Source organism: Stegodyphus dumicola, chromosome 3 (assembly GCF_044657685.1).
Source record: "Stegodyphus dumicola isolate Sdum_Otavi_A_Nest chromosome 3, ASM4465768v1".
Classification (NCBI taxonomy): domain Eukaryota; kingdom Metazoa; phylum Arthropoda; class Arachnida; order Araneae; family Eresidae; genus Stegodyphus; species Stegodyphus dumicola.
The window spans coordinates 93148527-93175290 of record NC_140770.1 but is presented as its reverse complement, the minus strand read 5'-3'; the positions used below and the strand labels follow the sequence as shown (position 1 = coordinate 93175290).

The following is a 26764-nucleotide window of genomic DNA, read 5'->3' as shown; positions in this document are numbered from 1 at the left end:
ACGTAAGGGATAAAAGGCTAAGGCATGTTGCCCAGCCCAGGAATCAAATCCCAGATCTGTGGTGCTGCTGCGCGACGCGCTAGCCATTGCGTCACCGGGCCTCTAACTAAAGTACAAATCAAATCAAAATAGAAAAATTAAGCTATCAAGCATAAAGAACAAAGCAAAATAATGGCCTGGTTGTTTAAATATTTCTAGTTAGGTAGCATGGTGGAGTACGTTACATTTGGAAAAAGAGCAAAAAAATAAATAAATAAATAAATAAAAAATTCAGCTTTTTATAATTCTATTCATTGCTTATTTTTACATAAAGATTTTTTTGTATTGCTATTCCTAGAACAAAAAATCTCATTGCTATGAAAATATTTACTTCTTCCATGTATCTTTCAGAATAAACGAAAGAATGTTTCCGTATATATTCAATAACTACATAAGCTTTTTTAAACGTTCCTCTTACTTCTTATTTATATATATGAGCGATGTGCATATAATTTGTAGAAAATCCAGCAGTCTTACAAAATATTATTAAACGAATTATTAATTTTTTCTTCCCTCGCTTTTGACAATTACTAAACATCTACCTTTTAGATGTTTATCAACGCTGAAAAAGTTGGCCATGTTTTGTACCCTGACGAAGTGAATCCTTCAAAGTCAAGAACCGGTGACATGGAGTTGACGGTTGGTTGTCGCAAGTTGTCGGATGGAGAATATGTTGATTTTGCATACGGAGAATTTGATGAACTAACAGCATGGATGTGGGCATTAGAAGAAGATCAATATCATTTTTACCTCGGTGGGCACGGTAAGCCGAAGTCAAATTCATTAGTTATTTACCAGTTAATAAACGATTTTATTTTACACAAATAAGCAGTAAGTATCAGTATTTAACTCTTGCAAAACTGTATTTCTTCCATTCTGAGATATCATTAGGTGAATACATTTAATTTCAGTATCGCCAAACGATAAAATGATTGTTTCTGAGAAAAATAAAATAAACTGCGTGAAACACTAAAATACATCTAATAAATATTATTTTAATAACCGACTTTCATTATTTATAGTCAACAACATGACTATTAAATTATTAATTTAAAAATAAAATCTTTATGTCAATAAACTTCGGAATAATTATGAGCTTGAGAAAATTTGCATTTTAACTATAAAATGGAGGGGAAACGAGTCCTGAAGCTAACCTTTCAATTAAGTGCATAAAGAAATATCTATCTATCTATCTATATATAGATAGATAGATAGATATAGATAGATATTTCTTTATTATATATATATATATATGTGTGTGTGTATATATATATATATATATAAATTCAAAATAAAAGTAAATAAAAGTAAATTAAAAAGCCTGGGACTATAAACGCTAAAGTAATAAACCAATAATTCATAATAAGTTATAATAAGAAAACTTTCCTTCTCCAAGGATTATAAATTAAATTTAAAACTATGAATGAAAAACATTGTTAGTCAAAACTTTAATTAGTATTTAAAATTAGTATTTTCAAGACCCCCTTGCTTAAAAACATAATGAATTTTCATCTTGAACGCTCTCGGCTTCTCTTTGCTAACCAGTTGCTGCATTTCTCATCTTCAAAAATACAAAAGTTCTAGGACTGGGGCCTACTGCGCCTTTTTATTTGTGCTGGCTTTAAAATGTTTCTCAACGAGAATAAAAAGGGAATGTTGATATCAGACATAACTGCAAGCTTCGTCTTTATGCATCAACACCTATCTTCAACCTTTCAAATTATTCTATGTGTATTATATATTCATTACTAATTATTTATGATAGACATATTAATTTCATTTTAAGTCTAAAATGTCATGTTCGTTTTTCCTCCTTTCTTTTCGATTTACTCCATTTCGTGGAATTCTCTATGAAGATCCGAATTCAAGTAAGTAATATACTTTTTTTCAGAAATGTATTTTCTTTGTATTTCTTTCTTTTCAGAAAGTATTTCTTATTATTCTTAAATTATATCATACTTTTTGCTCTTGCTTTCTATTTCTTTGTTTATCCGTTTTTATAAATTTAAGTCTCAAATATTGTTATATTTTCAGCTTGTGACCCAGAAACACATCCACTCCACTGTGAAACTAATATTAATAAAATATTAGACAGAATGGTACGTATATGGAATTTAATAATATAATTATTTAAAGGAATTATAATTAAATGTAAGTTGTAGGGTGCTAACTACGCAGAAGTCTAAATTAAGATAACGAGTCCTGAAGCTTAAAATAACCTTTCAATTAACTCTTTAAATTCAACAAAAGGCACCATTTGTGCTCTCAATACAAAACTCCTCCACTTGAGGTTATTTAAAATAACATAAGTCGAAATTTCAATTCAAGTATCTTAGACTACACAAAATGGCCTAAAGTTGCCTCAAATAATTAACGATGGGTTAGTAACGATGGACTTGCAAATAGCTAAAGCCGGAATAATCTCTGGCAGAGTTGGCGATAGGATGTAATCTATAAACGAGGCTGTCAAAAGATATAACCCTAAAAGCTTCAAAACCTCGGCTTAAATACTCTTACAACTAAATTGTTCTATGGTTAGATCTACGGGAAGAAGAAGTTATAGTAAAGGTTTAATTCATAATTGGTTAATTAACGTAAAATCTTGACAAACATAGTGCAGATTAGTGCTCTTTAAAAATAAAACATGAAATTATTACGCTTTGCAATTAATAAATTGGGGGTCTTTAGTTTCAGTATCTTAATTGTCGCTCATGTGCAGCCAGTTTTAAACAGTCAGTTCAAAGTTAAAAATGATGTAACACACCTTTTAGGAATATGTGAGAAAGCCTTAACCGTGTTTATAGTCATACATCTAAAAGAAACATCACAGTGAAGTTTCGCAAAATAGTTTCTTGTAAATAAATCAGAGACGAAATTTTTACAGCGTTTTATCTCTCACTTGGAAGCTGAAAACATTGCTTTTAGAAAAGAATGATATTAAGGTGTCTAAATTTCATCTCTGGCTAGATGAATCTAAATTATTAGTACAAGTAGCAGTTTTAAACTGAGCATTCTTGTAGGTTAATTGCTGACAAATAGAATTTAATAAATAAAAAAATAACATAATATCTGAAAGCTTGCAGATTTTTTCATTTACAGACACATCCATGTTTCGAGAGGGGCACATGGGCTACGCTACATTGTGCTAAGAGTGCACTGGTGTGCAAAACTTAAGCAACAGCAGGGTTTTTTGCCATAACTCCACGAGAAATCAACTGAGAGACATGAAATGCAGAAATGAAGGAGAGCATTATGTACGTAAAGGATGACGAAAGCATCGGAGCTGAAAAAGGAATACAATGCATACGGTACGGAATCAAACAAAAACGAGCTTTATTGAACGCATGGTATCGTGACTCATGATTGTCTATCCAAGAGGAAGAACAACAAGCAGATGTTCCTTAATATGGGATATGCCCTCCCTCACTGCAATGGTTGCTTTGCACCATCTCCGCATACTCAGAACCAGTTGGTGCAACATTTCTTGCGTTAGGAGTGCCCATTCCTCAATCAGCATCTGTTTGAGTTGTTGGGTGTTCTCCGGAGGATGTAAGCGTGCTGCAATGCGTCTCCCCAAAGCATCCCATACATGTTCGATGGGATTTAAATCTGGGAAGTACGCTGGCCAATCCATTCGAGTGATATCTTCACTTTCCAGTAGCTACTCAACAGCAAGAGTCCGATGTGGCCGTGCATTGTCATCCATAAAAATTAAGTCTGGACCGATGGCACCTCGGAACAGACGCACATGGGGAAGGAGTACCTCCTCACAATAGCGATCCCCGGTTACAGACCCTCTGTCGTAAACGTGGAGCTCAGTTCGCCCGTTCCACATAATGCTTCCTCAGACAAGAACTCCAGGACCACCGTTATGGTGTCTTTCCTTGATGTTACTGGGATAAAACCGGGTCCCGACCTCTCTCCAAATCAAAACGCGTTGATAATCGCTTCTGGTACTGAACCGACTCTCATTCGTAAAGAGGACACGACTCCATTGATCAGTTGTCCTGTTTTTGTGCTCTCTGCACCACTGTAAACGCTGGCGTCGGTGGCCAACTTTCAACGGGAGGCAGCGTTCAGGACGGCGGGCGAATAGGCCCCCTTTGTGAAGGCGTCTGACCAGAGTAAACCGCGACACTTGTCGCCCCGTTGCTGTACAGAGTTGCTGAGCAATGGCGCTTGCTGACTGCTGTCGGCCTCTTTTCGCCTGCAGGATGATATATCGGTCATCCCCTGCAGTTGTCGTCCTCGGGCGGCCACCACCAAGCTTTCTAACAGCTGTATCTGTGGTTTGGAACGCTTTTCAAGCGCGCAAAACGACACTTTTCTTGATTCCGAACTCTGCAGCTACACTGGTGACAGTGTAAGGATCCTAAGTTTTACTAACGTTTATTTTATTTTAAATCTTTACTATCACTTCTTATTTTCTACTTCCGGCCAGAATTAAAAGTTTTAACTTATTTATGCAAATTTGTCTTGCTAACGCCAAGTACTTAAGTTGTGGCTTTTTGCCAAGCAAGAGAGAGGAAGGCGTTATTAGAAGCAGGCCGCTTGCCATAGTAGTTTTACTCGGTTGCTGGTTGCCTTCAAGGCCAGAGGTTTAATCCTCGTGATAATTTTAACGTAAACTCGTGATAATTTTAAACATTTATATCGTAGTGTTAGCAGTTCTCTGTACTACATACGGCTTTTTGTTAATTTACGGCCAATCTTGGAGTTAGGCACTTGTTTATTAATCCAAAGTTAGTTTAGTTAGAGTTTAGTTAATATTTTTATATTCTTACGTTCAGACCACAAGTGGTTGGTCTCTGTATTCCGAAGTTCCGGAAATCATTGTAAAGAGAGAAAAATAAAGGGTTTTGTATACCCTTCCTGTGTGTATTGTCTACTTCCCAAATTTATTGAACATAGCTTTAGTAAGCTCCCTGTTCCGAGTCAGGATAGTTAATGTTTCCAAAGCAAGTAAGGAGGAATACTAATCCTGCTAACAGTACGCCCCTCCTCCAGCATTCCGATCATTCTTCCACGTCTGAAGTCGTCCAAGTGATTTCTTCTAGCCATATTTCACGAACTGACTCACTGGCACTTGCAGCGAATATGTTGAATTGCGTCTCTGTCCTTCCTTTTATTCTACTTTTGAGCTGCGCGTCCCGACAATCACGCGTTTTGTGTACGCTCACGTCGCCTCTGACGTTTCGTTCCTGATATTTGCGTACGCATGACGTTCCTACTGACTTACGTATTCATTGTACTGATCTCCAGATCTCCTTTTCTGCAATTTCATGGCTATCTGCTAAATTTTCACATTGTTGCTTATGTTTTGCACACCAGTTTATTTAAAAACAGCAAGTCTGTAGAATTTCCGATAGACAGTCTCACTCGCTAGAGATAAAAATGTCTTATTCCTTGCAGGGTTGCCACTTCTCGCTTTGAAAGTTTCAAGTTTTTTAATCAGAAATTCATTAAATTTTAACAAAATATGAAATAGGGAATAAAAACAATTCGAAATTCCTAATTCGGACTTCCAGGTGCCCATGTTCGGGACTATGTAATTCAAAATTTGATGACTCTAGGTACCTTTGTTTTTTCACAATTTGAAAAACATACATACATTGATGTAGATTTTTCTTTATTTATTTTATTAAAATATAATACAGAGTGATAATTTCTGGTGGCTACAATTCGAAAAGTGATTTGGCACAAAATGCCGTCTTGAGACTAAGAACCCTTCTGAGCTAACGCCCATTTGGGCTGATGATCTTATTGTTTCTGTAAACAAATTGCTGCAGAATATTTTGCAGTTTTCCTGCTTGTATTAAGAGCCATTACTGTTCATTGCTTTTGCGCTAATTTTTCTTTACAAATATTTAGAAAATGAAATTTCCTATCAAAAATGAATTTGTGCATATCTTTTTTCATAAAATTTTCGATTAATTGTGTAATAAATTTTTGATTAACTACTTGCTTTTGACTTTCCATAGTTGCAATTTGTTCTTGGGATAATCAAATCAAAAATATTATTTTCTATAAGCAATGCAGTTAAATGAGGAATAATTTAGTTTATCTGAACTAATTTTTATAAACAGGTTTGGTAACAATTATTTTTTAATAACCCGTGTTTAGGACTGCTTACATAAATTTGAAAATATGACGCATTTCTTTTGAAACTAATGTTATCAGAGTACTATAGGATTCTACTTTTAAATATGTTATGATTAACATTAAATGATTTCAAGGACATTATATCAATATTAACAGCTAACGACGGCTAACTAATAAATAATAGCCAAATCCTTTTCATTACATTTAGCGCTTTTAGTCTGTTAAACTGACATTTCGCTTGATTAGAAAATGTATGATGGAAATTAATAGCGCATCATTTTAAAAGCATTGAAAATTTCAATAGAAGTGAAAATGATAAAAGTACAAAGTTTAAAAAAGAAACTCACCACAAATCGTAAGTTATCCCAAGTCTCTAGTTTTGGAAATGCGGTTTTAGAATATTACTGCTATCAGTAGTAATGCACCGATAAATTTACTATTAATATAATGACTAAAATTCACATAACGTACACTGCAAAACGTTTTCATAATTAATAGGAATATTTAATGCAACCGCTTATAACGTTGCTTTAAAGAAAATCTTTATATACTAAGCTAGGTTAATTTGACGTCATCGCGTCAAGGAAGGTTTATACTCTCTTGGATATAGAATTTACAGTTCGTTATTTGGCATGAAAACTGCACTGTGTCACCTTTTCTTTTATATTGATGCACTATGTATAGGATTTTATACAAAATAAATAAATAAAAAAATTCTGAAAGCTTTCAGATTTTATATTACGCCCAAAGGAGCTTTTTTTCATTTAAACATGCATACGTGCTTCGAGAGCATTTGGGCTAAACCTTTGGGATAAAAATATTTACAAACAGCACTTCTTAAACATTTCCTATAGACAAACTTGCGTGCTGGAGTCAAAATATTATATTCCGCACAGTGCATTGCCATCGCTCGCCTTGAAATCGTTGAATTTCTTAATCAAAATAAGTAAACTGAAAATATGAAATAAATAGTAAAACAAATTCGAAATTCAAGGTTCGGGCTTGCAGGTGCCCATATTCGAGTGGAGTACTACGTTATTCAAAATTTGATGTTTCTAGGTATCGTTGTTTTTTCACAGTGCGAAAAACATATATATATTCGTGCAGAATACTAATTGTTTAATTTCGTTAAATATAATACAAGTCGATAATATTTGGTGGCAACAATTTGAAAAGTGAGTGATCAGACGCAAAATGCTGTTTCGAGAATAACCTCCATTGGGTATTATACCAAAGGGTTACTAACCCAAAATGCCATTTCGAGACTAACCCCCTTTGGGCTTATCTGATATCCTGATTCTAAGTCCTGTTTCTTCACCTTTTAAACAGTATTTTACACTGTATTCATACTTAAATGAAAATACATGTAAAATGTTAAAATGCATAATCATGAAAAAGAAATGAAATTTTCGTTTTTTAAAGTATCATAACCGAAAATATTTTTATTTACTGGGGGGGGGGGGTATTCTCTTTCTTAAACTTCTACTATGATCATAAATATTGGCTAGTTATGCCTCTAAAATTCAGTGCTATTTACTGACTGAGTAAAATGTATTTAAAATTTAAAATAGAATTTTCTTTTACCTAATCCACATGTTAAATTTTGTGGGCATTATCTTCAGCTTTGCAATGGTAAAAGAAAACCAAATAAAAATCAAAGTACGGTCTTTAACTGAATTTTTAAAAATATTGAAGTTGATGGATATTCTTTTTAAGATCAAATTAAGTGTTTTGGTTTATAGTTTTGAATGGAGGTTGAAATGCTTTTTCATTACAGGAAAACACTGGATTTGACAATCTCGAGGGATTAATAAACGCTTTTGATCATTTGAAAGCTCTTTCTGAAATAGAGAAAGATCCAGCAGGTATGGCTTGTTTTTGTATATCTTGTATATCTATCAGAGCTATTTGTATTCCAGAAAGTGTAAAAATTTACTGAATAGTAAGTGTTCTGTTATCCTATGTGAGCTCAAAGATTTCGAAATGAAACTGTCTTTTCGAGAAATAATATCATACATTATCCGTTGTTCATTCTGAAATTCAAATTACAGCCAACAATGTCTTTAAAGTTACGATAATGAAATAAAATGAATTTGAAAGCAATTTTCGAATATTGCAGTCAATTATTTTGTGTAAAATTATTAAATATGAAAAACAGGTTCCAAAAATTAGGAGAAACTGTTTTAGGAAAGTAAAAAAAAGATATTTACAATATTAAATTTCTAGTTTGATTTGCAAAAAAAAATTGATTATAAGGCTGGAAAGTTTTCCTTGTGAAATGTTTTAAAAGTTAACGAAAACGTTAATTAGGCAGTTATTATCTTTGTTTGTAATAATACATTATTCAAAGCATTATCTAATTCATGCTAATGATGCTAATGAATGTTAATGTCAATGAATGCTTTCTTGCATTCTAATTCAGAATGCAAGAAGAAAGAGGAAGCCATCAAGGCTATTCTGTGGAATACACCTTAATACTGTCAAATATATTATATTACTATCAGAGTATATATTCCTTAAACCATAGTCTGGTGCTTTAGAATAGGCTTTTCTTCCCACCAAACTTGACTCATAACCATGGCAATAACGACTGCAGAAAAAAGGTCGAATCGTCTAAATTGATAAAATCCTCTAATTTCCTCTGTGCGGTGATGATGACACACGTTACAGTCGTAAATAAGAGAAGGGTTGCTAAGATCTTGAAGAGCTTATTTTTTAGTAACAGACAATAGCTCTAGAACTTGTGGAACAATTATAAATAATTCCAATTAATTATTAATTGAAGGTTTATCAAAAGAGCAATTTGATATTTTGGACATACTGGCCAAGTGTTAGATGAAAAAATACCATTTCAATAAAAAAGGCAAAAATTTAATCTTGAATGTATGAGAAATAAGATTTCTTAATGCTGGAAAGAAAGGACATTTAATAAAAAATTCAGTACATTGAATTCAAATGGCCATTTTTAGCACGGAGAAGACCCAAAGAAAACATTTCAGTAATTTAATATAGCTCCAACAGAAGAGGAATGGCGGAAGAGGGAATTACAATATAGGAAGAGTTTCGTCTATATTATCTAAAGCATTCTTAATTTTATTGACGATGTTATGAACAAGTATAACAAATTTCATATTTTCAAATAAAATTTATATTCCCAGCATAGAAATCTTAACCTAAAAAATAATCTCAAATTTTTCAACGCAGTGAATAATGGAATTAAATACTAAAAACTGCTTCTTAAGTTCATATTTAAATTCTATCGAATATACTAGGTAAACAATAGAATACAAAATTCAAAAGTAAGAGACAATGGAATAAAAAATTCAACAATGCAGGATGACTAGTGAAACGAATAAGACCAGAAATAATAAAACTCTAATTGAGTTCATATTCAACAGATTAAACGTGTTTTGAAATACTATACTAATGCAGAGAAATATTATAAATGTATTTTAAAAGCACAGATACAACAGTAAGTGTCGAGCAGTTTGTGAGACGATTTTCTCACTCCAAGGGCAAAAAGAAATTTGAATCCAATACTACAATTTTTGTGCAAAATATTTCAAAAGAAAAAAAAAAGACTAAGTAGAAAGTCAAAGAAAACCGTGATTCATCTGAAAGTTTCGGGCATTTCCAAAACTTTAAGATTCCAGTTACTTGTATGAAAGAATGTAGGGTAATGATGCAGTATGTGAAATACCGCTTTTAGCTGGTAAGTTATTTTTTAAATGGCGCTACTAAAATTAGTTGTTTTAATCATTTAATTTCGCCACCATTTCATAGTGTTTTCTAATTTGAAAGTACTATCTATTAATATTACGAAGTTGTTGCTATTGAATTATAAAGCTACTGAATTTAAAATTTAATGGGTTATAAAATTACACAATGGAATCATTTTCATTTATGTGTTCGTAATTATTTACAATTACTTTCATATTTCGTAATATATAGGATTGAAGAATTTATTCAAACGGGGCCACTCCTGCTTTTGTTTGAAAAAATTGTAGTTTTGACTTTAAAAAATTGGAAGTAATTTAAATTTAGTGGAACCAAAAGTTTAATAGATTACTAAGATAATTAACAAAATCTTTTTCATTTATGTATTTTAATTATCTATATTTTTAATTTCATATTTAAAAATAGCATTTAGTGGCGCCAATTATAGTTTTATTGTTGAAAAGCTAATATTATATTTTGTATGTTTCAAAATTACATATCTCATGTTTTGCTACTCTAATGCTTTTTCTCTCAAAAAGGAATCTCTGTCGCTCCGCCTTTTTCTTTTTGAAAGGGGGAATGTGTAAGATAAAAAATATGAAAGCAAACTTCTAAATTTGATTCCCTATAACCTCTTTTATTTTCTGTTTCACTTGGAAACTTCATCGCTCTATCCTAAAAATAGCGCTGTAAGTCTCATCTGCGTCATTCAAATTAATCATGCGATCTTTTGTAACCCTTAATAAGGATGCCTTATTACCAATCACCGAATTGTAAAACAAAACTAAAAACTGAAACTTTTGACTCCCTCCCTTCTTTCTATGAACTGATGCGTCACTTTTGCTTGCACTTTCTTCTTGACCAGACGTCTTTCTGCAATTATGTGTGTTCTGCTATATTCACTTTATTTAATAATATCAAAATTGTAAATGTTCTTTAATGGGCACACATGTCAAGTGAATTGTGCCACAGAAGGGGGAATTTAAATAAATAAAAGGAATTTAATCCGGCTCGACTGCTTCTTCTTCAATTCTGGACGCTCTAAGCATCGAGTATCTACGCAATTAGTATTTCAACGCATCTACGTCTCAGTGTTCTTATTTTAGTGCCTCCAAAAGTGTTCTGTCATTACATTCTTGTGCCAGTTCTAATTATGAAAAATTCTACACCAGTTTGTTAAGTTATGTTCACAGTGAATAATGGGAGTCCTGTTTCATCGGAAATTTTAATGCAAGTTTGTACCGCATTCACGATCAAACCATTCATGTCGTGTCATCCAACCACAATTCCATTACAATAAAATGGAGCAGCCGGTAGGATTCGAACCTATGTGTGGAAACCCCAATGGATTACCGGCTGCACCATTTTATTGTAATGTAAGCACAAATTCTGAAAGCACTATGTGCAGAAATCCTGATGGCGTAGATACTTGACGCTTAGAGCGTCCATCCATTTTGAAGGAGAAGCAGTCGAGCCGGCTTAAATTCCTTTCTTATTTAAATTCTCATTTTGTGGCCACAATTCACTTGGCACTCTACTCGTGCCTATTAAAGAATATTTACAATTTTTATATTATTGCCATAGAAGCGAATATAGCAGCACACACATGATTGCAGAAAGACGTCTGGCCAAGAGAAAAGCACAAGCAAAAGTGACGTATCAGTTCATAGAAAGGGGAGAGGGAGCCAAAAGTTTCAGTTTTTAGTATTGGTTTTCAATTTAGTGATTGGTCAAGAGACATCTGCATTAACGGTTACGTAAGATCGCATGATTAATTTGAATGACGCAGTTTAGACTTACAGCGCTATTTTTAGGACAGAGAGATGAAGTTCCCAAATGAAATAAAAGAGGTTATAGTGAATTAAATTTAGAAGTTTGCTTTCATATTTCCTATCTTACACATATATATGAGCTATATATATATATATAAATTATCCTTAAAAAAATTATATTGAACAGTAGATTTTAACTTTGTTGAGTATCCTAAGTCACAGTTTCATCGGAGCTTCCATGAAGCATTGATTTGCACTTTGAAAATTTCTCTTAATTTCTAAATGTATTTATTAGAAAAGGAGTTTGTAACACCTCAGGAGAAATTAATTTTATAAATGTTTGCTCTAAAAGTTCAAATTTGTAACTTAAAGTGTTATGTATTAAAATTGTATAAATTTGCATCATTATATAAATAAAACCTACATAATGAACGCCTAAATTCAATACAGGTAGTGCAGATGAAGAAGATGAGAATGCTGACAATCGAAATATAGATGAAATTAAAACACTAATTAAAATAATTGAAAACATAATGGAGAAGACTTGGGATAAACCGGATTCCTTGAAAGTAAAAGATCTAGAAAATTTAATGGTAATGTATACATTTTATTGCTTTTGTTATTTAACTAAATCTTTTTATAATCGTTTTTGTTGTCTATAAAAATAGTGCGTAAGTGAATTAAATTAAATTAAATTAGGATGGTTCTGATGGTACTTTGAGACATTTCATTGAAAATAACTTTTCAAATTTTAAGTTAAGATTTTTAATACTTTAAATAACAAAAATAATTCTATTGTTTATTAAATATTAAATAACTCTAAATTTTACTAAATTTTATCAAGCTCATTATTTAACAATCTTTCAAAATTAAAAATTTATCCGCAGTCACAATCATTCGACAAAACGCCTTGGGACACTCTTAATACCCAGAGAAATTTAAAATGTAACTTCTTGTGTTCTTTCTCTTTTGGCAATATGGCAAAAATTTAAATATTGTTTGACTTTGGGTTTGAGAAATTACTCTACAAAAAAATTACATTTTAGTGTGTTTCAAGAAAGCATTAAAGGCCACAAGGGGTGTCAAAAGGGCGCTCTAATTAAAGCTCAAAAATTGTTAATTTTGTAAAATTAACATTTTAGGAATACAAACTTAAGAATTTGTATTTCTAAAATAAGAATAGAAACGGAATGAAAGAATAAGAAATAAGGAAAAAAGGGATGAACTACGTTGAAATTTACGTTGAAAAAGCATTTTATGCACAAAAAACTTTCAGAAGATCCTAAATGCTAAAAAACTTTCTGAAGACTTTGATAAAAGATTTCATACGTCAGTTTCACTTGTGTGATTGTGAAAAGAGTGATTAGATTAGCCAGACTCCTAATCGTTTCACCACAAAAATCCTTTCATAAGTAAGAATAATTAACGAACAAATGTAAAAAATGGTCAAGATCTGTTCAGAAAAGGATCATAGGTAGACGTTTACAACGCAAGGATCAAGTCGTTCTTTGTGGCTGAGAGTAAATTCAATATTTTCCTATTAAATGGTTGTTTTGATCTCTGGCGAGAAAAAAAAATGAACACTTTAATATTAAGTGTAAAGTAGCACTGTGAAAATGCACCTGTAGGTAGGTAAACTGCTTTTTTTATTAATATCATAATGGCCATTTAAAATAAGCGTTGAAAAAAAAGGAACTTGCAAACCAAAATGTGTATCAAAAACTGCTAACTAATGATCCTAAATGAGCCGCTTTAAATGTGCGCCTATGATTGCTCCTGTGATTGTCCTGAATTGATCAAAATGGCATCCCACTCGAGTTGAATACAATAAAATATATTTTACAAAAATTAGAAGTAGGTGATATTAAATATAACATTTCATCAAAACCTGAACTGGAATATGTGATGGGAAAAGAATGGAAGAATACTGCTGAAAAAATTGAAAACAAAAATGTGTTTATATAATGCCAAATCAGTTGAAATACTTAATTAATAAGATAATACTTAAATAATATAGATCGCCATTTTTTGAATTGATAGTCATTCTATATATTTTATTTCATTCTTTTGTTTTATATATAGAGAGAAAGAGAGCGAGATTAGAAACTGAAGACTATTTAATGAATAAAAATTATTAATGTAGCACAAAATTCTGCGAAATTAATTAATTAAGAAAGATATAAGATATAGTTTAATATGAATATCAACCAAGTGTGGCAAATTATCCAACAAGAAGGCACAGACTAAAAATGTTAGGGCGCAAATTATATCTTCATGACTCCTTTTTAAAATTTCTTAATAATTCTTAAATTACCTTAATTTTTTATTAATGTCGTCTCATTTAATTATATTAAATTTTAATTTAAAAGAGAATTTCTGTGATTATTTTGTTTTGTAATCCTGATATAATTCAAAAACATGGTTCGACTGATAATTTTTGGTCTGCTGCTTGACAAAGGAATTATCAATTATTATTTATTGTTAATTATGAAACCTTAACATTTAATTATAATTATTTTATTTTTTCATTAATTTACTTTTATTTCAGTTATGTTTTACAAGTTTTTCATCAATTGCTTTTAATTTGTGCCATCGGATAGTTTGCAAACTTTTTTTTATTAATTCTATATATATTATGTTTTCCTTTTGTGTACAAATATACAGGGTTATCCAAATTAAACTTCCCCAACTCAGAGGCCTGTGCAGAGTGTTGTATGGGTCATAATGTGATGAAATTTTAAAAACAGACACTTCAGATCATGCGCTCGAAATTTATTAAACAAAAAAAAATTAATACAATAATTTGTCGATAGGTGGCGCTGCAGATCAACAAGACATTCTACAAATGTTCTATATGTGTGCCATGGTTGTCCACAACTCTTTCCATTCGCAAAGTAGGGTGTTCCACAGCGTAACGCAGTAAGTCTACATGAATTCCACGAACATGTCGAATAATTGCGTCTTTCAGATGTGCCAAGGTCGCTGGCACATCTTTCAGATGGCACATCTGCAGATCTTTCAGATGTGCCAAGATCGGTAGACCCGATCCTTTAAGAATCCCCATAACCAAAAGTCGCATGGCGTGAAATCAGGCGAGTGGGGAGGCCAAGCTGTAGAGAAACATCGGCTGATCACACGTGCATCGGTAAAAGTTGCCCGTAACACCTGTTGAACGCCACGAAGAATATGGGGAGGTGCATGCATCATCCTGCATAAATATCGTGTCCTGGAGGGGGCCACTTGTTGCAGTTCAGGGATCACAAACGTTGTCAACATGTCCTGATACAGTTTTCCTGTGACAAAGCAGGTTTTGAACCCTGTTGGAGTCACCTCTTCAAGAAAATAAGGCCCAATGACGAATGTTGCAGTGAAACCGCACCATACAGTAACCTTTGGAGGGTTCAAGGGCACTTCATGGATTGCGCGTGGGTTTTCACTTGCCCAAATGCGGCAATTGTGCGTATTCACTTGACCATTCAGGTGAAATTGGGCCTCATCCGTCCAAAGGATGTTCTACGGCCAAGCAGCATCGACTTCCAATCTGGCAAGGAAGTGCAACGCAAATGTTTCCCGAACTACAGGATCCCCGTCGGACAGCTGATGATGACTATGGATTTTGTAAGGAAAATAACCGAGGATTCGACGCATCACACGCCAGACGGTCGTATAGGGCATATCAACAGTACGAGAAACAGTTGGCACTCTGACAACACCATGTGGCGATTGGCTAGTGGGGGTCCATGACCGCCAAAGCAACGTCTTCTACGCGTGCAGATTCCACAACCTGTCGTCCTCTACCTGGTAAAATTTTCAGCTGCCCCGTTCTTTCGAACTTCTTCATCATGTCTCGTAGAGCGCGTGGTGTCATTGGTCCTCGGCGTAAGATCTTCAGCCGACGGAATGCCCTTATCGCAGCACAGGAGTTCTCTTCATTCTAGTAGAAAAGTTTCACTAACAGAGCTTTGTGTTTCAAAGTCGCCATTGTGCATCAGCGAGCTGGAAACATCTGCCTGTGCAAGGCCTGTCTTCCACTTTTGTAGGGCTCGTCTTTTGGATACGTTGCACAGAAGCTTTATTTCTGCAAATCACGCTGCTGCAATAGACACATTACTAGTGTTACAGCGCCACCTATCGGCAACTTCTTGTACTAATTTTTTTGTGTAATAAATCTCGAGCGCATGATCTGAAGTGTCTGTTTTTAAAATTTCATCACATTATCATACACAGGCCTCTGAGTTGGGGAAGTTTAATTTGGATAACCCTGTATATATATATATATATATATATGCATAAATGTAATTAATATATAAATACATGGGATTTATTTTACTTAAAGAATATGACTGCAAAAATCATTTAGCCAATAATAATCTTAAATGTTGCAAATGAAAATCATTAATTAACGAATAGAAATAAAGAACTATCTAACTTCTATACTATAATCTAAGCATTCTTCTCAACTTCTCCGTAGTACTGAAGTGTTGTCTGTCGCTTCTCAGTTGTACTCGAATTAACACTGTATAAAGCACTAATGTAATGACTCGAAAACAAGAAAAGCCTTGGGTCATGTTTACGTTTTATTCAAGAATGTTTTGTTACGATTAAAGAGATGTTTTCACCTTGAAAACATACAGGTGCTAACTGCTAATACAGGTGCTACATAAGAGGTGCTACACTTTAGAACAGGACGAATGAACATAAAATCATTAATCGTATTCTAAGTCATCCACTTTAAATTAGCATTATAAATATATATGTGTGCCTATTCATGTAATATAAATATCGAAAAAGTCATTAGGAGCTTTAGTTACTTAAATAGTGACTTAAAAGTTATATTTTAATGTCTACTCAAATGAAGTGCAAAACGTTGCGTAAGCAGTCTCATGTCAGCTGCGGATGGAAAGAGTTCTAAAAAATGAAATCTAAATTTCCATATGCTGCTCGTACAGAAAATTATTAATTAAAATTATTAATTATTAAGTATTCGAGGGTGAAAATATGTTAAGGAAGAAGGAGTCAAATCAAAATGTTTCTGTATAAAGTCGGGAAATTTGATGCCTAAATTATCGAGGATCAGTTTCTAATATTTCATTTAAATTTCACTAACAGTTACTATGCATTTTAGAGCTTTTATTATGGCTCGTGTCGTTACATATTCATTCAGCCTAAAGTTTTATACAAATTTTTGTAGCAATTTAAACTAAGGGGCATGGTTTAAGAAGAAGAACCGTGAACGGCATTACTTGTTGCAGAGAATTTTGGTTCTTGATGCCGTCATCGGCCTTTTCTAGCGGGTGGAGCTGCATGATTAAGTGCAAATTTTTATAGACTAAACTGTCCACCGAAGTTATGTTGTCGCTGCAAGTAAGAACTGATAATGTAGCTGATTATTTTATTACATGTTCCAGCCAATAACTGAAAGTCAATTGACTCTTAAGTCAAGGAGACTTACCGTATCTTCCGGCGTATCATGCACCTGTAATTTCAAATTAGGCATTTTAATTTTTAAGCACATTTGCCGTATAACGCTCAACCTTTTAGTCGCAAAGAAAGCTAAAAGATATATGTGCGATGCTGTTACCCTTTAAAATCATTCTTTCGAATGCTTTGGAACAATAGTATATTGAACTGACAAGCGATAAGAGGAACAGTATGGGCGGGGAGAAAATATTTGAGGGAGTAAATAATTCTCTTAAGAAGTTGGGTTGTATTCAGTGCAGATATGTACAAGAATACTATTTGAGGGTTTCGAGAAAAGGGAGAAAACATTTGGGATACGAATGTACTTCTAGCCCTAATGAATTCTTGGAATTAGGAGTGGGAAGTTTTCTCTTTCTGTAGTCAAGAAATTTTATAAAAACTATGTATATTTTAAAGATAGAAGTACTGCTTGTTAAATATCGCTTAATTCAGAATTTGTACCTTAAAGATAATGAATAATTGAATGAGCGATTGCCGATTTTCTATGAATTTTACTAATATACAGGAATACCTTGTATAGTGCGACATCACTCAGTGTTGACCCCGCTATAGTATGCTTAGTAAATTTGAATAATAAATTTCACTCAGTACTGATTGATTGTGGAGTTCGGAAAGATTTTGTTACAAAATAATGCAGCTTAAATATTCCCGCTAAAATATATACTCCCAGCATTGATGTTGACTGGTCATTAGCGCATGCGCTGTCGCCGAGAGACGTGGCAGACTCGTAGAGCGAACTTACACTCAGTCTCTACGATAGTCATATCGAATGATCGTTTGTCATTCTCGGATGGAAAATAATTCGATCTTTTTTAATGTTTACTTGTAACTCCTTCCTAAATCCATTTGTAACCAATGAGAAATATGTAAATAGAATTTGTTTCTGAAATATGTAAATAGCATTTGCTCACCATCTTATTCGCACACCTGATTCCCTCATTTTTAATTTTTACTTGTAACTCCTTCCTAAATCCATTTATAGCAAATGGGAAATTTGTAAATAGCATTTGCTGTGTAAATAGCATTTACTTTAGCTAAAATACAATTGATCTAGTGTTGCTTTTAGTAGTAAATTTGGATCATGCCAAACGAAATATGGTGCTGGTTTCAAATGCAAAGTCATTCACTTTACGAAAGGAAATGGAAATCGGACTGCAGCAAGGATGTTTGGCATTGATGAAACCTCTATACATGAATAGTAGAAAAATGAATTAACTATAATTAACATTCCAAATAATGCATGAGCTTTACAGAAAGGAAACAAAATCGCTTATCCTAGAAGAAAGTGTTACAAACTGGGTTCTAGAAAATCGCCAAAATATCCAGTAACGGCGTTCAGGTACATGTAGAAATAAAATTTTTGTATGCTCATCTTTTCCTTATTTTTAATTCTATTATTTTTATATCCGACGGATAACGCATTTCCTTAACTTTAGATCTCGTTTTTTGTAATAAAAGTGAGTGTTATGCGCCGAAATATACGGCAAATTTTGTGTTTTAACATGTTTTATGTTAACTCACCAGCAGTGAAAAAATAAAGTTAAATAAATATTTTAATTTCTATATCTTTTTTTTTCATAATCAGATTCAAGGAAAAGTCAATAATTCGCCATCACGGTAAGGTACTGTTAAAAGCTAAGTGACTGGTAGAGGCATTTAATTAAATAGAAAACCCTTCCTCTATGGCTATAACTTTTTTCCAAGAATATGTTTTTTAATGGGTTCTTTTATAATTTCTTTGAAGATTGCGTTTTTCATAATATTTATAATTTATTCCCACAGGCGATACAAGATTTGACAAGCAACCTCTTGGATCAAAAGTACGAAACTGGATGGCAAAGTATACAAAACGTAAGTTCATTAATTCTGAAGTCATTTATTACGAGTTCATTATACTATTGATACTAATCGGACTGTAATTTACTGTATGGCCATTTTTACATACTAGAAGATCAGTAGTAAAATGAATTTTCCTGTCATGTTCTGTAACGGATGGTGAGACTTCTTGTAGAAGAAACTAAATCTTGTAATCAAGAAATTATCTCTAAAGTTACTAACCTGTTATAGTTGTATATCTCTGAATATATTTAAAGAAAGAACAACAAAAGTAACCTCTGCCTCTATTACATACCTATGAGGTCTAAAATGCCTACATACATAATGAGGTTTTAAGAGTACAACAAGCTGTACCTTAAAATGTTCTCTCTCTATTTTTTACGAAATATCTAAAAATCAGATTAAAATTAATTAACGTGAGTAAATATTATCCCAGCATTTCAAGAAATATTAAGGTTAAATAAAGAAATAAATAAATTCTATACTTAAGCTGAGAATTTAGTCATATTTTTATTCAACTTTATAAGGTATTTTACTTTATAATTTATTATTTATAAGGTATTTTACTTTATAATTTATTATTTATAAGGTATTTTACTTTATAATTTATTATTTATAAGGTATTTTACTTAAGGTACAACTTTATAAGGTCTCCCGCCATCTTATCATGCCTTTGTAGTGTGGTCTGTACGCTGGGCGCGTATTTTAGAGGTCCGTGGTTCGATTCTCGGCGAAGGCGTTTCTCATTTTACACTTCTGCTTCCAAAAAATACCTAATGTCTCTACAACATGACTAAAAAACCAAACTTTTATCATATTGAATATTGAATTACTATTATATTTGTATTATGCACTACTTACTGCAGGTAACAATGTCCTATACAGCACTTTCTCTCTTCTTCTACATAACGAAGCGAATTTCGTTTATAAAATACGATCAAAACAAATAAAGTTTTCATTATAAAATATATGTGGAGATCCCTATCGATTTTTAACATTACTATGAAAGAATAAAAATGGCACGACACATTTATGAATTCAAAGAATCTATTTTTTATTTATACATTATCATCTAAACGACCGGACACTTGCTGGTTCAGCGTTCGTAACAAATTATGGCCTTTTTCCTTGGCCATCTAATCCTCTCATCATTCAAAATGTTGTTTAATGTGCATCATAAGAGAAAAACTGATATTATACCCATAAAGAAGGGGAAAACGCAACATCCATATAGCCAAGTCTTACATCGGTGCCAAAACCACACTCTGTGTTCCAGGTTACCAGTCAGCCTCTTAAGCCCTCAACGGCAGGTAAATAAATTTTATGAAAACTGTGCATATTTTAGAGATAGAAGAAATGCTTGCTAAACATCACTTAAGTCTGCTAAACATCACATAAGTCAGAATATGTAATGAATGAATAACTGGATTGCCTATCTTCTATAAATTTTACTCATATACAGGAATACTTGGCATAGTGCGACTTCACACAGTGCTGACCCCGCTATAGTAAGCATAGTAGTTTGAATAATAAATTGGATTTTGCTGCACGGACACCGGATACTTGACAAAACGAAACAAGTAGGCTGATATGGCCATTTTATTTCGAGGAAATAAAAGAAAAATTCGTAAGGAAAACTCCATGGATTCTTGGATCCATGAAGTTTTTATTCGGGAATCCATGGATCCAAAATATCAGTAGGAGACTGCATAGCCTTTTGTGGCTAAACTGGGATCCGTATTTCATTTACAAACGTCTCAGAGAGGTGAATGTCATATTAACTCGTTCGTTAAAATGATGAATTGTTGACGATAATTTTTTTTTTTTTTTTTTTTTTTTTTTTTTTTTTTGTAAAGGGTTTTTGCCAAGAGAATTTTAATGTTTTAGTATAACGTTTAGATCAAAAGGGTTTAAATCTTTCCAAAAACATATTTCATAATATTTATATGTAAATATAGCAAATTATTTTCTATGTCATATATAATTATTATGAGTTAGAAATTAAAGGGTGTTTCAGTAACTTAGTCTGAAATCTTAAATTCATCTTTTTCGAAGAATTCAGAAAATTACTTACACAGTTTTGGCAATAAACTCTTGTACTATACTGTAAAAGGCAAATCAGAATCGATTAATTTATAGAAGGTTAAGCATATGTGGCTGTAAGTTCCTTATAGACAGAATCCAATTATTACGTTTCTCAAAATACGGATAGTTTTAAGAAAATATTATTCGTCATTATGGTGGAATGATTCTTTAAATTTAATAAAAGATCTCTTTTAACGTGGCTCTAGCAGGCCATTACTCGTATTAGTTAACGAAATAGTCATTATATTTTTGTAAATTAAATATGAAAAGTTCTAAACCTTGTTTTTAGGAATAATCGCATTCTCTTATGCATATGTTTACGGTGTAAGTGGTATGCACATCCATCTACGTAACAACTGGAAGTTCCGTGTTTCGAATCTCAACGAGAGTACAACTAAATTCTCATGTTTTATGGCTCAAATAAATAAAAGAAATCTCTACAACTTTTAAATGTAGTTAATGCAAAATATCCTGGTTTTGTAAATTAATAATATCGAACTGTATGTAATTTCCCTTATTAAACTCATAGCTGGCGCACTTAAAATTATCATTTGCTCCTTATCTTTACAAATATCGTTCACATAAGAGGTTGGAATTTTTTTGCCCTTTTGGCGGGCACTTAGTCTACATAGGCTTGACCACTACTAAAGCCAGAAGCCGTGACCACTTTATTGTGGAAGCACCTAATAAGTGGGCCACCGTTACCTCCTATGGAGGGATGGAAAATTACAGCCATTTCTCTAGGATTCGAACCCGCGCCCTTAGTATCGCAGCAAACTCCTCTAGCACTATATCGTCTGGGTGGCTGTAATGTTTCCCGATTAAATTAATATGCTCTACTGGGTCAACTAAATTTTGATTTCATACATATGAACGCTTCTACTTGTAATGTCGAGAGTGCTTTCATAAATTTCTGTACTTAATTTTTTAAAAAAATCTTTGCGACTAGAAATATGCATGTATGATCAATAATTGTTGCAACATATCTCACTTATCTGATAGTAAAATTACAAGCTTACGAATTTTATAGTAGAGTATGGTTGTATCTGTCGTTGGTGACAGAATGACTACTTCCACTTCCGTCCAAAGCTTGAATAAAAACTCCCTCGAAAGACGGGTTCAGCTGCCTCCCGCTCCTCCTTTCCTACAACACACCACTCGAGAAGGCTTTCGGCTCTACATGCATTTTAAATGCCTCCATATAACAAAGAAACACCACAGTTACTTACAGCCAAGCCGCCTCCGTGATTCGAACTTGACCTAAGGATACGGCAGCCAGCAACGCTGAGCAGTATATCTATCAGGGCGGCGAGATCTATATTTAAAGAGATGATGCAGCTTCTGAGAATATCAATTGGAATTTTTAATTTCTTCAAATCGTGTAATCAAAAGCTTCAGAGCCACATGAAAATGAAGTCTATCTCGTACTTCATCGAAGACTGTGGATTGTAATCTTTAGGCTCTGCATATTTGAACGTTTGGAGTGTGAGGGATGAATCAGTTAATTTTGTCCTTATCTGTAGTATGTTTGAGTTAAAAATGGCTTAAATACTTACGTTTCTTTCGAAGGAAGGTTTACTATGTATAGTTTGAAGTAAATGCGATGTAATGGGATAGAAGAATTCTTGAGACAACAAGGCGCAAGCAATGATTCTTCGGCTGATCTCCCATCAGTGGTTGGAGTCGATGAACAGTGCTAGTTCGACTGGAGTTCGAATCCTTACAAACGGATTAGGTGTATGGGCGTTTTCGTTGTTTTGGTCATGTGTAACGAGAATGAGAGCCAGTTTCCCTTAAAACGAAGTCATCCTTACTCTTAGGCAAATAGTCTCCGTGTGCTTTTCCATAACTAAATAAACCAAATCAAACCTGTCTGCAGTAGTTAGGCTCCTTCAGGCAAATATGCTTATGAATATGATTTGCATCTCAATATTCAGTTTTTCTGAGCACAGTTTTCATATGCAGCAATATACACTTTATCTAACAAAGTATATTCACACGTACATATCCATACACAGAAAAGAATATTATTAAGGATACTATTATTATTATTATTATTAATGATTAAATTAATATTTTAGCAACACACAGCAGAAAAATAGAGCAATATCCATACAATTATTACAAATTTGTTCATCTGGTAAAATTGGTATGAGTTTTAATTCACACATCCTTTACAAACACAATTTACTAACCTACTTTTCCCCAGGAAAGCAATCTTTTCTTAAAAATACTATTTCAACAAAAATTTTAAATGATTAATTATTAATTATTCAGTTTTCATAATTGACAGCAAGGTAAATCGTCGATCGACTTCGTTAATCAAGTGAGTGCGTACCAGCTTCAGAAAGCAAAACAGACAGATACTGGAAAAGAACCCTTGAAATTGATGGTTAAATCAACTAATATCGGTAAGTTTATATTCATCAAACGTTTATTAAAACTATTATGTATACCAATGTGATACCAATGTGAATTATAAATAAAAATTAACATAATTTGTAATAATTCAATTAAAACAGTAATCTGAGGTTAAATGTTTTAAAATTAAATAATAAAGTAAAATTAAGTTTTATTTCATAGTCGAGATTACTTTTTTAATGGCTGCTAAAAAGCCCTACAGATTTCAGGAAAGCTTCACTTTCTTGCTTGCTAATTTATGTTAAGCTTGAAATAGAAATGACTTCAGTTCCCTTTACAATTTTCCTAATATTCGTATTGGATTTTAATAAAAAGTTCCATTGCCAACTGAAATCGTATTCTTTGAAAATGTCTGAATCACTAACGTTATGTCATTTAACTTGGATTAATTTAGAAATGGAGATGTTTAGAGATTTATTATAAGCAGTTACTATTTTTAGGACAGAAAGCGGAAATAGTCAAATTAAAATGGAGAGTTAAGAAACTATTGCAAATTAAAGTTAAAATTTTTATTTATATATTTTTATCTTATGTTATAAAAATACATTACATGACTTTATGTTTTATGACGATTCTTCGAAAATCTGCAAAACCGTGCTCTTTTTAGTTACAGATATTCGCAGATCCATGTTATACGACGTCTTAGCTGCAGATGAACCAATATCATTTCCTCCTGATCCTGCGGAAGAAGATGGTGATGACTACGAAGATAAAGAGCGAAAAAGAAGAAAAAGAGAGACTAATGAGGATGAGGATAAAGATGAGGGTGAGGATGAAGATGAAAATGAAAAAGAAGAAGAAAGTAAGGGCCGAGTAGTCATAACTAAAGAAGTCTACGGCGATTTAAACAAACGTAAGTAAACTTAATATCGGTTTTGTAAATTGAATTAAAATAGTTCACATTTGAGTTAGATAACAATATCACTTTTTATAATGCTATACAAAATAATAAACATTAAATCATAGAAATTAATGGAAAAGTAAATTTTATTGTCAAATACCTATATGATATTTTATTCTCTTTATCAAGTAAATCTTTGCAAAAAATAATTAAGGTGTGCGAAAGTTAATTTTAGTTAAAGAAATACGAAATTGTCTTCGTAAAAAAGGAAATGGAATTTCCATAAAATTATTTATTTTTGAAATTGTTTAAAGTTTTAAAATTATATATGGATTGAGTTTTCATCCCCGAATATTTTAAAATGTTAAATAACTAGATGCTTAATTTTAATATAAAATGGTCCCCTTGATAAAAGTTAATAACATCACACTTTTAATTTTTTTTCACTGCTTTGACTTGTTTTGGAATTTTTAACAGTAAATTTTCTTGCAAATGTTAGACATATTACAACTTCTTGCTTTTTTCCCCTCTATATTAAAATTAAAGCGAAAGTTGTCATATTAAATCTATTAAATGGTTTTGCTATCCGTTGATGATTCAGTATCGTTAGATCAGTGGTAACTTTCCTTTTTTTTAGATGAAATAATATCTCGTATTGAAATAAAATTCTATCTTTATAAATAAGACCTCTATGGGAAAAGTTGTAAAAAATAAAACCTGTCGTCCTACTCATTCATTGTCCTAAAAGATTCAGTTGGAAATTTTACTTAAATACAATTGCTATTAGATTTTTAAATTTTTTACTGAAACTGTTATTAATTGTTTTTTAAATTTTTACTGTAATTGCTCTTAGAATTTTTTGAAATTTTCTCTCAGCTTTTATATCTGATGTAATGAATTTACTATTTTAGTGGACAAAGTGGCTTTCACTGGAAGTTCTTACAGCTATCTGGATAGGCTTTCACCTTTGTGGAATAAACAGACGTATGTAATTTATAAGCGCTTAGAAATAGTATATGTAAATTTACACAATTTTATTTAAAAACATAATACAATACATTTGATGAGGTATGCACATATAATGCATTTATTATTTGATGTAAATGTGAAAATCTGTTCCAGAGACTTTTTTAAATTAATATATTTACTGATTTTAGTTCTATGTAAAAAGTAATTAAACGTGAAGGAAAACTTAAAATTCCTCAAATAGCAGAATACTGAACGCTGATCATAATGGCTTGATAAGAATATTATTCAAGACCATCATCAAATGCAACTTGCGCAGATAACATTCTTTGATTTCTACAAGTGATTCTTAATCTCTTATTAAAACCGCATTTATTAACTCAGTTACAGTTGATTCTGAATCGCTTTGTTATTAAAATTCTAGCCTTGATCCGGTAATGGTCATGCAAGATATTTCAGACATTCTTTTCTTAAGTTTTAAACTATATAAAAAAATAGTTTTAAAATAAGTGAGCTGTGAGTTTGCTCGCTAATGAACGAAAATATAATAAACTTTACAAAATGATTATTTTCACTTTGAAAATGTAACTACAAATAACTCTAAGTAAATGAGAAAATAATTATAAATCACTCGAAATAACGCTGAAAAATGATTATGATCCTGGAGTGACGAATACGTTACACTAATGATTCAATACTTTTCTAATGCATAGGAATTAATATTTGTTATTTGAAGATAAAATTTATAGGAATAAGATTCAGTTTCTGTCAAAACTTCCATCTTGGAGAAAATAAACCTTACAAAAAAAAGTAGGCTTTCTTGTGCCTTTTCTTTGTTTAATAAGTTATCTAGCTTCTTAATTAACATTTGACTTTATTAGTTATTTACATCAGTGATTTCTAAAAAGTGGGTAGCGTGGCCCGACAATCGGTCGAGAGATATCTTTTGATTTGTTGGGAATTTTAGAATTTTTTCGCTGTATAGTTATACCTACTTACTTTAAGTTATTAATTAATTCATGAGTATTAATTAATTGTTCATTATAATAAGCATTTGTTTATTATTAACTCATTATAACACCATTTTCCTTTCCTTCTTCTTAACTTGAGAACAAATGAGCGCAAGTTACTCGCAATACGTCACAACTACTATGTCAATGTGAGTCGCGGTAGTAAAAAGTTTGCGAAATACTACAGAATGATTATAGATTATATTTTCAAAGAATTCAGTTATCTATTTAATACTCACCCATTATAAAATCCCAGTTTTAAGACTGTTATCTCAATTCTGAATTGGCAAAATTGAGTTTTTTATCTATACAAAGATAAAGATTTCGCTTAAAATGAAAACAATTTCAAAATAAAAAAAATTAAGAAGCACTAATTAAGTAAAAAATTACGCTAAATTAGAGCAAATTAATTGAAGTTAGGTTTTATGCTTAACTATCATTCTCGAGGGCAGTTCATTTTAAGAAGTAAACAATTTTAGCTACAATTTTTTGTT

At 32.2% G+C, this 26764-nt stretch overlaps 1 protein-coding gene across 1 annotated transcript in view; it reads left to right on the top strand.

Annotated features, from left to right (window-relative positions):
* Positions 1–26764, top strand: part of LOC118190481 (uncharacterized) — a 113588-nt gene that overhangs the window by 27585 nt on the left and 59239 nt on the right. The window contains exons 6-13 of the mRNA XM_085812436.1: positions 589–802; positions 2074–2138; positions 7919–8006; positions 12081–12223; positions 18894–18962; positions 23326–23443; positions 24061–24306; positions 25206–25278. Coding sequence (XP_085668562.1) covers positions 589–802; positions 2074–2138; positions 7919–8006; positions 12081–12223; positions 18894–18962; positions 23326–23443; positions 24061–24306; positions 25206–25278 — 1016 coding nt within the window. The remainder of the gene's footprint in view (positions 1–588; positions 803–2073; positions 2139–7918; positions 8007–12080; positions 12224–18893; positions 18963–23325; positions 23444–24060; positions 24307–25205; positions 25279–26764) is intronic.